At 58.3% G+C, this 14,857-nt stretch overlaps 1 protein-coding gene across 1 annotated transcript; it reads right to left on the bottom strand.

Annotated features, from left to right (window-relative positions):
- Positions 1-904: 904 nt before the first annotated feature.
- PIN1 (peptidylprolyl cis/trans isomerase, NIMA-interacting 1) lies at positions 905-14,452 on the bottom strand. Its single transcript, XM_007460639.1, has 4 exons — positions 14,255-14,452; positions 12,036-12,248; positions 2,460-2,570; positions 905-1,526 (listed from the first exon to the last, which is right to left on the bottom strand). The coding sequence occupies exons 1-4, from the start codon at positions 14,310-14,312 to the stop codon at positions 1,417-1,419; spliced, it is 492 nt and encodes a 163-aa protein (XP_007460701.1). The 5' UTR covers positions 14,313-14,452; the 3' UTR covers positions 905-1,416.
- Positions 14,453-14,857: the final 405 nt, after the last annotated feature.

Here is a 14,857-nt window from a genome sequence, read left to right as displayed (position 1 = left end):
GCGGCGGGGGGCGGCAGGGGGAGGGGTGTTCCCTGGTGTCAGGCCAGGAAGGGCTTTATTTTCCTCAGGTGCCCAAGCCCCGCTAGCCCACCACCTGCCCCCTCCCCCGCCCCAGGCTGGTCCCCGTGAAGCAGGTGGGCACACGGGGCCGAACCGCCTCTCAGCAGCTCCGCAAACCTCCTGACTGACCTGAGCCCCCAGCCCAGGCCCTGGCCCCAGGGCAGCTACGAGAAGGTGATGCACAAGAGGTGCGCCGCACCCCAGCCCCCAATCTGAAGAGGAGGAAGAGTCCCCCCCACCCCCCACCCCCATGTGCCACAGCGATTCCCTCCGCTCCACGGCGGCCCCTCCCCCAGAGGGCAGGGCAGGATCCCTGCTCGCAGAGGCGCCTGGCAGGGCCCCCCCACCAGGCTGGCCCCCTGCTGCCATGGTAACGGCGCCCGCAGAGGCCACAGGACCCAAGCACAATCTGCCAGAGCGCTTGTGGTGACAGGGAAGCAGGCCTCAGGGTGCTGGGTGTAGTTCATTCTAACTCAAGTGGCCCGTGTGCGTGGAGGGAGTTGGTGGGAGGGGGGCGGCGAGAGCACCCAGGGCACGGGGGCTTCAATCTGGCTCCCTGAGGATGCCCTGCTCCACCCGACCTGCTGAATCCAGAGCTGGGGGGGGTCAGGGCCCGTGAACACCCGAGTGTGAGGAGCGCTGGCGCTGAGCAGTGCTCCACTTCCCTGAGAGTCCAGCTGCCGTTAGGATGCCCCCAAGCCCAGGAAGAGGAGAGGCTGCTCAGGGAGGAAAGGCAGCCTGGACACCTGGATGCCAGCCAGGGATGGTGGGAGATGATGGCTCCCCCAACCGAGCCCCACTCACCTCCGCAGGGAGGAAATGAGAGACAGGGACAGCAGAACACTGGTTCTGGGTTTAATGGAGGCTGGGGAAGGTGCTGCACTGCTGCTTAGAGAGGGCCCCCAATCAGCAGGCAGCCTGGGCCCCAGGCGGAGCATTTGCTTTTTGCAACTGAATAGAGGGAGGTGGCAAAACCAGAAACAACTCAAGGCCCTCGTGCCCCCGTCCTGGACCTGGGGGGACACAGGGGGCGGCTCAGCTAACCAGGCCTTCTCTTTGGGACAGGTCACCCCCAGCCCTTGGATCTGGAAGCCCTGCGAGCCTCTCCACCCTGCGCCCTTCTGAAGTCAATTCCTAAAGGGGAGGGGAGTCTGGCAGGGAGCCCCCGGTGGTGAAGAGCCCCCCTCCCAGCCATTTTGGGATCAATAAATACTGTGTGACACGAGCAGGGAGGGGTACCCACTGGTCAGCGGCAGCAGGGAGCGGAGTCTGCGCACTCAGCCACCCTGTCCCGCACCCACCCCGGGGTGGGGGGGCGGGGTGTGTGTGTGTGGCAGGCCTGGCCGTCCACACCCCTCACTCCGTGCGCAGGATGATGTGGATGCCAGAATCCGTGAACACGGGCCCGCTCATCTCCCCTGTCCGCAGTGCAAAGGAGGCGTCTTCAAATGGCTTCTGCATCTGACCTGGGGAAGGAAGCATGAGGGATGGCAGGTGGGGGGTCAAGACCCGGGCTGCAGGCCAGGACCAGGCAGGGCAGGCAGATGGGGCTCCCACCTGCACCCCCGGGCACCCATTTGGACTCATCCGTCACGTGCTTTAGGGCCCGGTCACAGTGGCGAGTGGGGCCCAGCTGAGGGCGGCAGGGCAATTAGGGAGGCCCCGGGAAGGCTGAGGACAGCATTTGAGGGATGAGGGCAGAGCTGCGGTCTCTGCCGCGCACGTAGAGACACGTTCTAGGGATGAACTGGTCTCCCTGTGCCGGTCCCCAGCCCCTGCCACACTGTCTGCCTCCCCTGCCTCCTGGGGCGGGCAGGCGGTCCACAGACTCTTGCTGGCTCCCCGACACCCCCCACGCCACCCTGGGCCCCTCCCCAGTGCTCTGTAGACCCCAGGGATGGAGTGGGAAGGAGGCGGAGGGCTGCTTCCCTCCGCTCCTCCCTTTTCCACAGCCCCAGCTGGAGAGGCCTGAACTCGAGGTTGCTGATCTGACCCCCTCCTCCCCTCACCCCTGGTTTCCCCATCCATGAGGGCGGGGCAGGGGATGCTGGGGGGACATGCCCTGGGGCTCTAAGGGGCCCCAGCCTTACACCTCCAACAGGAGGAGAGGAAAATGGCAGCAAGTACCCACCTTGGTGGGCCCATGACGGGGACAACTGAGCAGAGAGACACACCGATGGACTCCCCACCGCAAGAGAGAATGTCACTGGGGAGAAGGCTGTGCGGCCACGACCCCCCGCAGGGCGGCCTCTGAAGCCTGAGGGAGGGACTTTGCTGCCACCTGGTGGACTCCAAAGGCCCATACGACAGGCGTTACCCCTCCCGATCTCTAGGTGGTGGGCGGGCGCTGGTGGGTCAGAGGGTCCTGCCGGGGTTGGTGGTGCCCATTCCTCGCGCACCTCTGCTGAAGGCACCCAGGTCTCCCCTGGCCTTGGCGGAGCTGCAGTCGCTGAACTGTGAGGCCAGAGATTCAAAGTCCTCTTCTCCCGACTTAATCTTCTGGATGTAGCCTGCGAGGGGGACACACAGGAAGACCTCCCCGTCAGGGGTGGGGCGGGGCAGAGGGCTCCAGCAAGGGCGGCACTCCGCTCAGAAAGCGCCTTTCACGTGCATGCACACCGTGACCCTGTGGTGACCGCAACAGCCAGCTGGTCTCACATCCCATCCCAATACCGCCCGCTGTGTCACTCCCCACCACACACACACTCAGCAACATACAATGAACAGAGCATGGCCTCTTCCTACCCTCACACATACTCTGAGAGAAAATCTACCCCCCCAGGCCCTTCTGGGGAGGACAGCAGAAGACAGGACAGAAGTTAAAAGGGACACTGGGACCCAGGGGTCCCCCAAGAGCCCCAGGGCAGTGGTGGAAGCCCCAGTGGAGAGTTTTCTAGAGGCTTCTAGGAGAAAGGCAGGAGGCCAACTCTGCCACAGGAGACGGCTGGGTCCTCAGCTGTCTCATCTGTCCAAAGTGTGAGGAAGGCCAGGGCCGCTTACTGGGGCATAGTGAAGAGACCCAGGGGCGGCCTAGCCGGGGCTCGGGAAGGGACACGCATCATTCCCACAGACTGCACCCCAGAGACAGTAGGGTGTGTTGGTAGCGCACCAGATTCACCCTCTGTGCAGCCCAAACTGTCCCCATTGGGTACCGATTCTCCCTGGAGGGACAGGGAGGCCGGGCTGATGGGAGGGAAGGAAAAGGATGACTGAGGGGAAGAGTTCCCAGCAGAGGGCGCCAGGGGGCAGCACCGAGCACCTGTGTGACTCTCCCAGACCCTGCGTGTGCGGGGGGTAGGAAAGGGCCGCCAGCCACTCTCCTGAGTCCAGGCAGGAGCCTTTGGAGCAAGAACGCATCCTGTCCTCCCCAGACCACCACTGGACAGCCCCCTGCCTCGAGCCAGGCCTACGTGGCTTCCCTGACAGCCACTCTCCTGGGGGGCATTATCCCTGAGGCCCCTGGGAGACCTGGGACGCACCACCCCCAGCTTAGCGACGGGACACCAGCCCACGCTGGATGTGAGAGGCACCCTGTCACACCCACCGGTGGGTTTCTGAACTCCATGGTGACACCTCTAAATGAGGTGGGACACGCCTGGTACCTGTCTGAGCACCACAGTGACACTGCGGATTAATCTACCTGGTGCTCTGAGGTCCAGACACGCAGCCAGGCATCTGCCTCATGCTCGGCTGGTGCAAACTTCACCTCGGCCCATGGCTCTCCGACTCCTGTAGGATCTCAACGTCACTGGTATCCATCTATCTCCCTGGAACGACGGTGACAGCACACCTATCACTCCCCGCCCACCCCCGTCTCACTGCATGTCACAGCAGCAACTGCGTGTCCCAGTATCTGACCTGCTCGGCTGCTTCCACGGCTGTCCTGGTAACCCCTACCTCCCCCGTGTCCCTGTCACTCTCGTTCTGTCCTGACCGTCCCTTTGCTTCTGAGCCTCAACTGTCAGTCATTTGCCAGCAGGCCACAGTGACCTGCAGCACAGTGCCCGGCACAGACAGACACCTTGACAAATGGCACTTGCCGTCACCATTCTGTTCCCTCTTCCGTGTGGGCTGTGCCAGCCGGTGATGAGGCTGCCCCTACTTCTCTCTGACCTGCCCATCCCTGGTCCTCCTCGCCCGCACCTCGCAGTCTGCGCTGGCCGCCACCGTGACACGCCGCCTGGTCAGGCAGGCTCTCTGTCAGATGCGACACAAGCCCCACCCTCTGTGGACTGCACGCATGCTGCAGTGGCTTCTGCCGTAATGCTCTGCTGTGCGCCCAGCACTGCCCTGGGGCTGCCAGATAGGTGATCCCCCTGTGCCAGACGCATTCACGGGCGACTGCGATCTGAACCGGATGTCACTAGGATACCCCTCCTCTACCTCCTCCTCTCCCTGGATTCTGGTTGCATCCTCAGCCTCACCTGGGCAGCACCAGGATATCTCTTCTCTCTTCTGTCTGGACCTCAGTAACACCAGCCAGGGAATCCTGAGTGCACAGTGCCCCCCCGTGCACCTGCCTGCCTCCAGGTACCTTGGCGGGCACTGCTGCACATGCCCAGCACTTGGGGAGTCGGGCCCAGCCCTGAGCCCTGTACAAGCACCCCCCTGCTGCATCCTCCAGTAGCTGGAGCTGTGGGCACAGTGCCCGGGAACCCCCGAGACTAGGTGGCCTGGCCAAGGTGTGCACACAGTGCATGTGTGCAAGCAACAGCAGCCTAAAGACTGAATAAAAGCCAAGCTTTTGCCCCCCCCCCATAGTTTTTTGGGTTTTTTTTGTTTGTTTGTTTGTTTTGCGGTATGCGGGCCTCTCACTGTTGTGGCCTCTCCCGTTGCGGAGCACAGGCTCCGGACGCGCAGGCTCAGTGGCCATGGCTCATGGGCCAAGCTGCTCCGCAGCATGTGGGATCTTCCTGGACTGGGGCACGAACCTGTGTCCCCTGCATCGGCAGGCGGACTCTCAACCACTGCGCCACCAGGGAAGCCCTGTTTGTTTGTTTTTTGGGGGTTTATTTGGCCAGCCGCATGGCTTGTGGGATCTTAGTTCACTGGGCCCTTGGCAGTGAAAGCGGAGTCCTAACCACTGGAATGCCAAAGAATTCCCATGTCCCCCATAGTTCATAGCACCCAAATCTTCCTCTGACCAGCCAACTCTCTCAGAAAATATTCTGCTTGGATGGGAGCCTGAAACGATTTTGTTTAAAGAAACAACGCTTCCTTCCTGAGCTTCCCTTTCAAAAGCTGACCTTCAGGGGTCTGGCCACAAGTCAAGATGCAAGGCTACATTCAGAACCCCCTGTGTCCCCTCAGCTCAGTCTTACACCCCCCATGGTGTCCCGCCCAGTCTTGCCCCCCACACCCCACACCCACCTCTCAGCCTTTGCTTAACCTTTGTTTAATCGTCTCTTCCCCCGCAAAGCTCATCTGCTGTCCTCTGGTCTCACCCAGGAGTCTCCCTAAGGCCTCACTAGGCGAGGTGCCTCCCTGGGCCCTGCATTTACCCCTTTCCTGTTTGTGCATCTGTTGCCGCCTCACACGGGGAGGACAGGGACCAGGTCGGCCTTGCTCACTGCTGTGTCCCCAGCTCCCCGTGCTGTGCACTGAACAGGTGTTCGCTAACGCTGAAGGAATTCGTGAATAAATGAGACAGAAACAGGTCATGGGGAAGGAGAGAGAGGGATCCACCACTGGGTTCTGTAGACGGAAATGCTGGAATCTCATGCCTTAGTTTTTTGGGTTTTTTTTGTTTGTTTGTTTGTTTTGCGGTATGCGGGCCTCTCACTGTTGTGGCCTCTCCCGTTGCGGAGCACAGGCTCCGGACGCGCAGGCTCAGTGGCCATGGCTCATGGGCCAAGCTGCTCCGCAGCATGTGGGATCTTCCTGGACTGGGGCACGAACCTGTGTCCCCTGCATCGGCAGGCGGACTCTCAACCACTGCGCCACCAGGGAAGCCCTGTTTGTTTGTTTTTTGGGGGTTTATTTGGCCAGCCGCATGGCTTGTGGGATCTTAGTTCACTGGGCCCTTGGCAGTGAAAGCGGAGTCCTAACCACTGGAATGCCAAAGAATTCCCATGTCCCCCATAGTTCATAGCACCCAAATCTTCCTCTGACCAGCCAACTCTCTCAGAAAATATTCTGCTTGGATGGGAGCCTGAAACGATTTTGTTTAAAGAAACAACGCTTCCTTCCTGAGCTTCCCTTTCAAAAGCTGACCTTCAGGGGTCTGGCCACAAGTCAAGATGCAAGGCTACATTCAGAACCCCCTGTGTCCCCTCAGCTCAGTCTTACACCCCCCATGGTGTCCCGCCCAGTCTTGCCCCCCACACCCCACACCCACCTCTCAGCCTTTGCTTAACCTTTGTTTAATCGTCTCTTCCCCCGCAAAGCTCATCTGCTGTCCTCTGGTCTCACCCAGGAGTCTCCCTAAGGCCTCACTAGGCGAGGTGCCTCCCTGGGCCCTGCATTTACCCCTTTCCTGTTTGTGCATCTGTTGCCGCCTCACACGGGGAGGACAGGGACCAGGTCGGCCTTGCTCACTGCTGTGTCCCCAGCTCCCCGTGCTGTGCACTGAACAGGTGTTCGCTAACGCTGAAGGAATTCGTGAATAAATGAGACAGAAACAGGTCATGGGGAAGGAGAGAGAGGGATCCACCACTGGGTTCTGTAGACGGAAATGCTGGAATCTCATGCCTTTTTTCTGTGAACCTCAGGCTCAAATGCTACAGAGGAGGCAAGAAAGGAAGTGCAAACCAGACACCCTGGGCTGTTCTCAGCAATGCCCTGCCTCACCCGACCGGCAACACCCCCTACCCAGACAGCGTCCATCTAACCCTCAACCAACGGGGCAGCTGCGGCAGAGCAGGGTAGATTGTGGACCCCAACTACTGTGTTCGGATCCCAGCTCTACCGATCCTGAGCTCTGCAACCCTGGTACGTGACTTCGTCTCTTGGAGCTTCACTTGCCTGGTCTGTAAAATGGGCTAATTATCAGCTCTGACCTTGGAGGGCTGCTGTGAAGGGTAAAGGAATTACTGCCAGAACAAGTGCCTGGTGCAGAGTGAGCCCCTGACAATTACTAGCTGTCAGTCCGTAAATAATACGGGTTGAATGTTTATGTCTCTCCAGAATTCATATATTGAAACCCTAACCCTCCAATGTGATATTTGGACATAGGGCCTTTGCCGAAGTAATTAAGGTTGAGTCATAAGGGAGGGGCCCTGATCTGACAGGATTAGTGTCCTTTTAAGAAGAGACACCAAAAAGCTCTCTCTCTCTTTCCCCACTGCATGCACTGAGGTAAGGCCTTGTGAGCACACAAAAGGTGGCCGTCTGCAAGCCAAGGAGAGAGGCCTCAGAAGAAAACAAACCTGTTGACACCTTAATCTTGGACTTCCAGCCTCCAGAACTGTGAGAAATAAATGTCTGTGTTTAAGCCACCCAGCCTATGGTATTCTGTCATAGCAGCCTGAGCTGCACCATAATTATTTCAGGGAAAGTGAGTGAACAAACGGACTGGTCTCTGACTCTAAAAAGGTTTAGATGGGACCTCCCTGGAGGTTCAGTGGTTAAGACTGTGCACTTCCAATGCAGGGTGCGTGGGTTCTACCCCTGGTCGGGGAACTAAGATCCCACATGCTGCACAGCACAGCCAGAAAAAATAAAAAGGTTTAGAGACAAACTAGGGAAGGGGCCTGGACAGGGAAAAAGGTGACAGAATTAGGCCTGCCTTCCTTCAAGGCACAAATCCCAGCAGGGGGTGCCTAGAGAGGCCAGAGACCCAGCCTGAAACCAGCAGCCTAGAAGAGAGCCACCCACCTTGGGTGGGGACACTGGGCCAAAGGTGCTCACTGACCCTCAGGCCCTGGGCACAGTTACATGTAGGGGGACTGCTGCTCACATCAGGGCCTCCCTGGGACCCTCAGGCCCTGGGCATGTGAGGATGGAGGGATGGGAGTAGGCAGGGAGGGCTTCTCCATGGCCTGGCTTCCTTACACAAGGACACTGGCAATGACGGGCAGCCGGTCCCCAGATCCCTGACAAGCCTGTGGCCGCAGCCCAGCAGCTGCAGAGGAGCCAGCACTGGGAAAAGGAGCCTCAGCAGAAAATGTGGACACACTGCCGGCAGCCTGTCCCCTCGGGGCAACTGGGGAGCACAGGACCTAAAAGCGAACTGACAGACCCAGGCTGCCAGCTGCAGAGTGTGCCGCCCAAATCCTGGTCTCTTTATCACCTGGAACAAGCCCATGACGAGAACAGGAGAGGGGGGAACAACATCCACTTTCACGAAAGAGAAAACCAAGCCCAGGCGCCCAAAGCTGGCTGATGTGGCACACGAGTGTTTGGTTACCGAGTGCACCATGGCCCGGGCCATCTCACTGCACCCTCGTAATGACCCTCGAGGGGGCCTGCCTCAGCCCCATCTCAGGACACTGAATAAAACCACAGGCCAAGGTCATTGGAGGGTCTGCACGCTAAACCCACCAGGCCTCCCACGTCCTGGCCCAGAGCTCCACCCATGGGCCATGGGGAAGCAGCAGGGAGCTCTTGGTAGGCGGAAGCCTTGTCCAGACCATGGTGCCCACCACACACTCCTAAATGACTGGGGTCGAGGCTCTGCTGTGTAGACAGGAAGCGTCCGACACTGAGCCCATTGCTCTGCTGAGCATTCAGCTGCTGGCTGGCCCTTGGATCTTCATGGCCACCCTGTCCCCATCCTACAGATGAGGCAACTGAGGCTCCGAGAGTAAAGACACTTGCTTGAAGCTACACCGCTGGCACCGAGATCCATCTCTGTGTGACTCCAGGGCTGGGCCACACTGGTTCTGACCTTACCCCACCCCTGCCCCTCTAATCCATCACCCCATCCTCCCGATTCTGCCTCCTAAATCTCTCTAGAATCTACTCTACCTGCTTCCTACCTGCCCCAAGTTCAAGTCACAGTGTTTCTAGTTGAAATTCCTCCCACAGCTTCCACCAGGCCCTCTGGCACAGGCAGGCATGTCGGACCCCTGCTAACACTCCCGAGTGTGCACTGACTTAAGGCTAGGTCCCAGGGCCCAGCTGCTTACTGGGCACACCCCCAGACACCCCTTCCCAAGACCCAGGCTGACCTCAGCACCCCCAGGCTCCCACTGCAGTGTGAGCCCCACGAGACACATCCCTGTCCATTCTAGAGATGGGTTGGGGGGCATCCTCACCTGCCACTCCCAGGCAGTCCCCAGGGCCCAACAGCTTTCCTTCCACGTGATGCTCAGATATCCCCACATCCACCTGCCATCTCTGGCCAGGACTGTCGCAAGGGATTCTGTCTCTGGCCTGCTGCTCTGCTGAATCCCGGTCCTGTCACGGTTGCCTTGTCAACATCCCTTCCTCAGACCCTCAGATTTAGTGAGTCCCTCCCCAGACTGTGCCTCTTCCCAACCCCCTCAACCAGTGACGGCACCTCCTCTGCTCAACCTCCAAGTGCCCATCACCTCTCGCTCACTCTCATGCGTTCCGAAGCCTCAGAACAGGGACCCCTCTAGGAGCTAGGAGGACCCAAGAGGTCATCTCGTGATTCCTCTGGGTTTCCTGCCACGTCCTCTTCCCCTGGGGCAGCCAGACCCCGCTCATTGCTCACAGCTCACCGCTGGTCCAGCCGGCCTGGGCCCTGGGCCTTCTGGCTTTCTTGGTCCGTCACGCTCCAGCCACACGGCTCTTTCCTAAAAGCCAGTGCCACAGGGCCCCCTCCCAGTCACACGTGGCCATGTTTCCTGCGGTCTCTGGGAAAGGACCCGAACTCTTGGCCTCACTCTGGGCCGTCCCCCACCTGGCTGGGACCTGCCCTCGAGGGGTCTCATCCCTCTTCAGTCCCCTGCACAGCCTTCCCCCGAGTCCTACCTACAGCCCAGCCACAGGCCTTCACTTCTGCCGCTTCCTCTGCCAGGGATCCTTCTCGCTTCCTCCTGATTCAGGAAACCAGGCTGCGAGCACTGCCGTGGGCCAGGCTTTGTGTTGGGCGGCAGGAATACAGTGGGGAAAGAGACAGATCCAGTCCCTGCCCTCACGGAGCTCAGGAGGTGAGCTCTTTGAATCTGCCTTCAAGATTCTGTGCAAGAACTTGGCTCTGCTCTACAAGGCTGGGAGGTAGGAGGCTAAGAGGTGCCATTTATCAGGTGCCAGACACTGTATGGGGGGTGTAGGTGTGGGTAGAGGTGTGTTTAAGTAATATCCCACGGGCCAGGGACTTCCCTGGTGGCTCAGTGGTTAAGAATCCACCTGCCAATGCAGGGGACACAGGTTTGATCCCTGGTCCGGGAAGATCCCACACGCCACAGAGCAACTAAGCCCGTGCACCACAACTACTGAGCCCGTGTGCCACAACTACTGAAGTCCGCGCACCTAGAGCCTGTGCTCTGCAACAAGAGAAGCCACCACAATGAGAAGCCCGCGCACCGCAACAAAGAGTAGCCTCCGCTCGCTGCAACTAGAGAAAGCCCATGCGCAGCAATGAAGACCCAACGCAACCAGAAATAAATAAATTAATTAATTAAATAAAATAAAATCCCACCGGCCAAGTACCAGACCAGTGATGTCATAGCAAAACAACAGCCAATATGGACTGATTATGCCAGGGCTGTGCTAATAACAACCATCATAATAGCCACCAGCAATTACAGAACATTTACTAGATGCCAAGGCTGTTATTCATGCTTTACTGCATTAGGTCAGAGTCTTCTCAAGTACCCTATGCAGTGGGTCCTATTATCATAACACTAATTTTACAAGTGAAAAGATTGAGGCTCTGAGATGTTAAGTAACATGCTCAAGGTCACACAGCCAGGACCTGGCAGAGCTGGATGGGCACTCAGGCTATTTGGGCATGGGAGAGAGATGGGTTATGTGGGATTGGAGGGCCCAGGAGGGGTCTGGGATCTCTGGTGAGAGAGGCTGAGTGGATGATGAAACCACACGTGTGATCCAGACCAGCACTGTCCAACAGAACTTCCTGCAAGGATGGAAACATTCTCTATCTGTGCTGTCCGAGATGGCAGCCACTAGCCACATATGGCTACTGAACAGTGTGCCCAGTGTGACTGAGGACCCAATCTTTAATATTACTTAAATTTAATTAATTTAAGTGGAAATAACCACATGTAGGTGGTGGTGGCCACACTGGACAGCTCTAGACCAGGGTGCTGTAAACTATGTGCCACGAGTCAAATCCTGCTGTTTTTGTAAATAAAGTTTTATTGGCACATAGCCACACCCATCTGTTTACATATCATCTATGGCTGCTATGGAGTTACCAAGCAGAGCTGACAGAGACTGTATGGCCCACAAAACCTAAAATATTTACCATCTGGCCTTTTCAGAAAAAGTTTGCCTACCGACTGCTGCTCTAGACTGTGGAGGAAACACAGAACAGAACGAGGAACAGCCTCCTCCTTCAGGGCAGAGTTAATTCACCGACTCTACCTTTCCAACCTGCCTCCTGACCCATCCATACATATGCTCCAGGACCCTGCTTGATGATACTACTATCAAGGATAGCTCCCACTGAACAAGGACCCACTGTGTGCCATGCACTTTCTCATCTCACTGAGCTTTCACGATGGCCCTTGGAGGCAGGTATATGATGATGCCCATTTTACAGAGGTGAAAACTGAGTCTCAAGGAAGCAACGTGAATGTCCCAAAGTCAAGGAGCTTATAGTGGCATGGCTACCATCTGAACCCAGGTCTGCCAGCCCCAAGGTTGGGTGCTCCCCACCTACCCTGGCTCACCCTCAAATACCAGCTGGAGAGGAAAAGGAGAGGCAGCCGTGAGAGGCAGGCTTGAGGAACTTCCAGGTCTGTCAAGGCCACAGCTGACAGCTGAGCAAGCTGGGGTAGAGGGTCTGGCATGATTTCTACAAGGCCCAGTCTGGCCCCTGGGGAGAGGGACCTGCCCCCCCACCCCCACCGCCCCCAGACCCTGTCTCCACCTCTGCTCACCATTGATCAGCTCCAGAGCCTCCTCCTTGGTCCGGGTGATCTTCTCCTGCCGCCAGGACGAGGGCCGCCGTGACTGGCTGTGCTTGACCAGCAGGTGTGAGCAGCGGACCCTGGCGGGCTCGCCTTGTCCATTTTTGCCGCCGCCAGTGCTATTGCCACTCGGCCGCTCCCACTGGCTGGCGTTAGTGATGTGATTAAAGTAGTACACCCGGCCTGGAAGAGGGGGGAGTGGAATTCAGCTGGGACCTGCTCAGAGGACAACACCACCGTGAGGCCGTGATAAGGGACTGGCCAATGAGATGCCTCCATTCAGCCAACCCACTGCTGTCCACCAGTGCCACCAGGCCTTAGCGAGCTAACATTCTAGGTGGGGGCAGACAGACACCAAACAAGCAATAAGACCACGTTATAACTTCAGTCATTCATAACTTTAAGGGGGAAAATAACCCCAGGTGAGGAAGAAAGGTTCCAAGCGTGCACTCAGCAGCCAGACTGCCCGTTCAAATCTGCCACTCTGCCACTCACTCACTGTATGATCAACCTTCCCTGGGCCTCGGTTTTCTCACCTGTAAAATGGAGATAACGGCAATACCTGCCTGAAGGGTTGCTGTAAGGGCTGTATGAGTTCATATCTGTAACGTCCGTAGGATAGCACCTGGCACACATTAGGAGTGTGGCAGCAACTGTTATGTGCATTTTATAGACCACAGAACTAAGCAACATTTCCTGGGTGTTTACTCTGCTCCAGGCGCATATGGGCGAGGCAGGAACTATACCCATGTGCGCCAGATACAAAAGCTCTGCTCTTTTCCCCTACCCAGTGTACTCTGCTGCAGAACTGGGGGGCCAGCATTACTGGGGCCAGATGTTACCCAGAGACTAAGGAGCATAGAGTGAGGGCCGCAAACAAGAAGCTTGAAGTAGGACCCAGTAGAGATAGGGTGTCACTCCAGGGGTGGAGAGTTTGCCTGGGTTACGTGGAGGACTTGTGCCCACCAATGTGAAGGGAGGGATGTCACCCACGGGGAACACTGTTAGGGTTGAACTGGGAAGAAATGGAGGGAGTGGGGGCCCAGAATTGGGCAGAGCATCAGCTTTATGCTGCAGGTCACAGCCACAGGCCAGGGCTGCAGCAGGGTGGGTGACAGCTGAGCCACTGACTGCCTCTAAAATCTTGGCAGTGGGCTCCATCTCCCTGAACCTCAGTTTTCTCATCTGAAAAGTGGGGGTGAGGTGAGAGAATAAGGACATCAAACCTCATGGGGTTAATGTGGAGAGTTGATGATGTATGCAAAGTGCTCACCAGAGCTCCTGGTGTTCAATAAATCGGAATTCTTACTGCGACAGTGATTACTGTGAGCTCTGGTCCAGCGGAGTGAAACACTGGACCTCAGTGTATCTCAGTGGTTTGCAGTAACAAGGGCAGGGGGCTGTGGAGTCAGACTGACTGGATTCTAACCCAGCCCCCACCCCCTGAAATGAATGACCTTGAGCGAGTTCCTTCAGTTTTCTGGCCTCAGTTTCCTGACCTGCAAAATGGGAGTAATAACTACCTACCTTCCAGAATTGCAGCCATTCAGAGAAAGAAAACACCTAAAACGCTTGGCACAGTGCTTGGCACTGAGATAAACGTGCCCTATTATTGACATTATTATTGGGGGAAAAGCCTTAAATCGGATCCCGGAGCACCGGGGGATGTTCTCAGGCAGAATACCACCGGGCGGATATCGCAAACTCAGAATTAGGTATGGATGGCAGTAGGCATGTGAGCAGGAGAAGGTTGTGGACCCGAGGCCGAGCAACCCTGGGGCCCCACCCTGAGCATGGGGTTGGGGTGTCCTCCCCCAGGGGTGCCCCATGGGCCCAGCGGGGTGCAAAGACCTTCTCCCCGGACGTCAAGTGCATTAGGCCGAAAGGTAGGTGTCAGATCGGCAGGGCCAGGGCCATCGTCTGAGGGAGTGCCGAGGGATCACCGTCCCCCTATCACCCCGGCAGTGCGAGGGGCCTCTCCGGACCCGCCCCTTGCCTCAGTTTCCTCAGGGTTCCCCACTCCTCAGGCTCGCAGCCCCCACGGGGTGAGCCGGGCCGTCACCCTGGGACGACGCGGAGGAGCCAAGACTCCACGGTAATCGAGCGGCGGCGCCGCGCCCGAGGGGCGAGCTCGAGCCCTGCTTCCGCGGGCCCTCGCGGCCCCGCCCCAGCCCCGACCCCCACGGCACCTGAGCTGCGGCTCATGCGCTTCTCCCAGCCGGGCGGCAGCTTCTCCTCGTCCGCCATCTTCCCTCCTGCCGCAGAGCCCGCTCCGCCTCCGCCGCACCGCCTCTGCCGCCCGCGCCTGCCCACCGCCGCTGCCGATTGGCTGGTCCCGCCCCGCACCGGGGTCTAGCGACGACACTCATTGGACACCCCAACTGTCCGGACGGGCTCTCTGGCTTCCTATTGAGCAGAAGCGGGGGTGGGCGGGACCCTCTACGGTTTCACCTGGGCCCCGCCCCCGGTCGGCCTCACCCAGGCCCCGCCCTCCTCCTTTCCTCGGCCCCTAAGTGGTGGGAAAGGGACACGAGCCCTCCTTGTCAACGCCCTTTGCCGAGCTTCAAAGAAGTCCTCACCTCTCCTTTGCGTCCTTCGCCGCAGAGCTCATCCGATTGGCTACTGCAGCAGCAATTCCCGCCTTCCTAAGCCGTACCCGGAGGGCCTCAGCTCCCCGTGCGGAAGTGTCTGGTTTGTATGGAGGTAACTGCAGCAGAGAAGGTTCTTGGCAGAGGCTGCGCTGCCTTTGCTGTTGCCATAGCAACGCAGTTACCTTGGTGATGAACAGCTAG

The sequence above is a fragment of the Lipotes vexillifer genome, unplaced genomic scaffold (genome assembly GCF_000442215.2).
Source record: "Lipotes vexillifer unplaced genomic scaffold, Lipotes_vexillifer_v1.1 scaffold1011, whole genome shotgun sequence".
NCBI classification, from domain to species: domain Eukaryota; kingdom Metazoa; phylum Chordata; class Mammalia; order Artiodactyla; family Lipotidae; genus Lipotes; species Lipotes vexillifer.
The sequence above is the reverse complement of the archived record's forward strand: the minus strand, read 5'-3'. Positions and strand labels throughout refer to the sequence as shown.

Coding starts and splice junctions, on each gene's coding strand:
- PIN1 (XM_007460639.1), bottom strand. CDS start 14,312: ATGGCGGACGAGGAGAAGCTGCCGCCCGGCTGGGAGAAGCGCATGAGC. Junction 2,571..12,035: donor GGCTCTGGAGCTGATCAATG/GTGAGCAGAGGT, acceptor TCCCCCTCGCAG/GCTACATCCAGAAGATTAAG. Junction 1,527..2,459: donor CCTGGGTGCCTTCAGCAGAG/GTGCGCGAGGAA, acceptor TTCCTTCCCCAG/GTCAGATGCAGAAGCCATTT.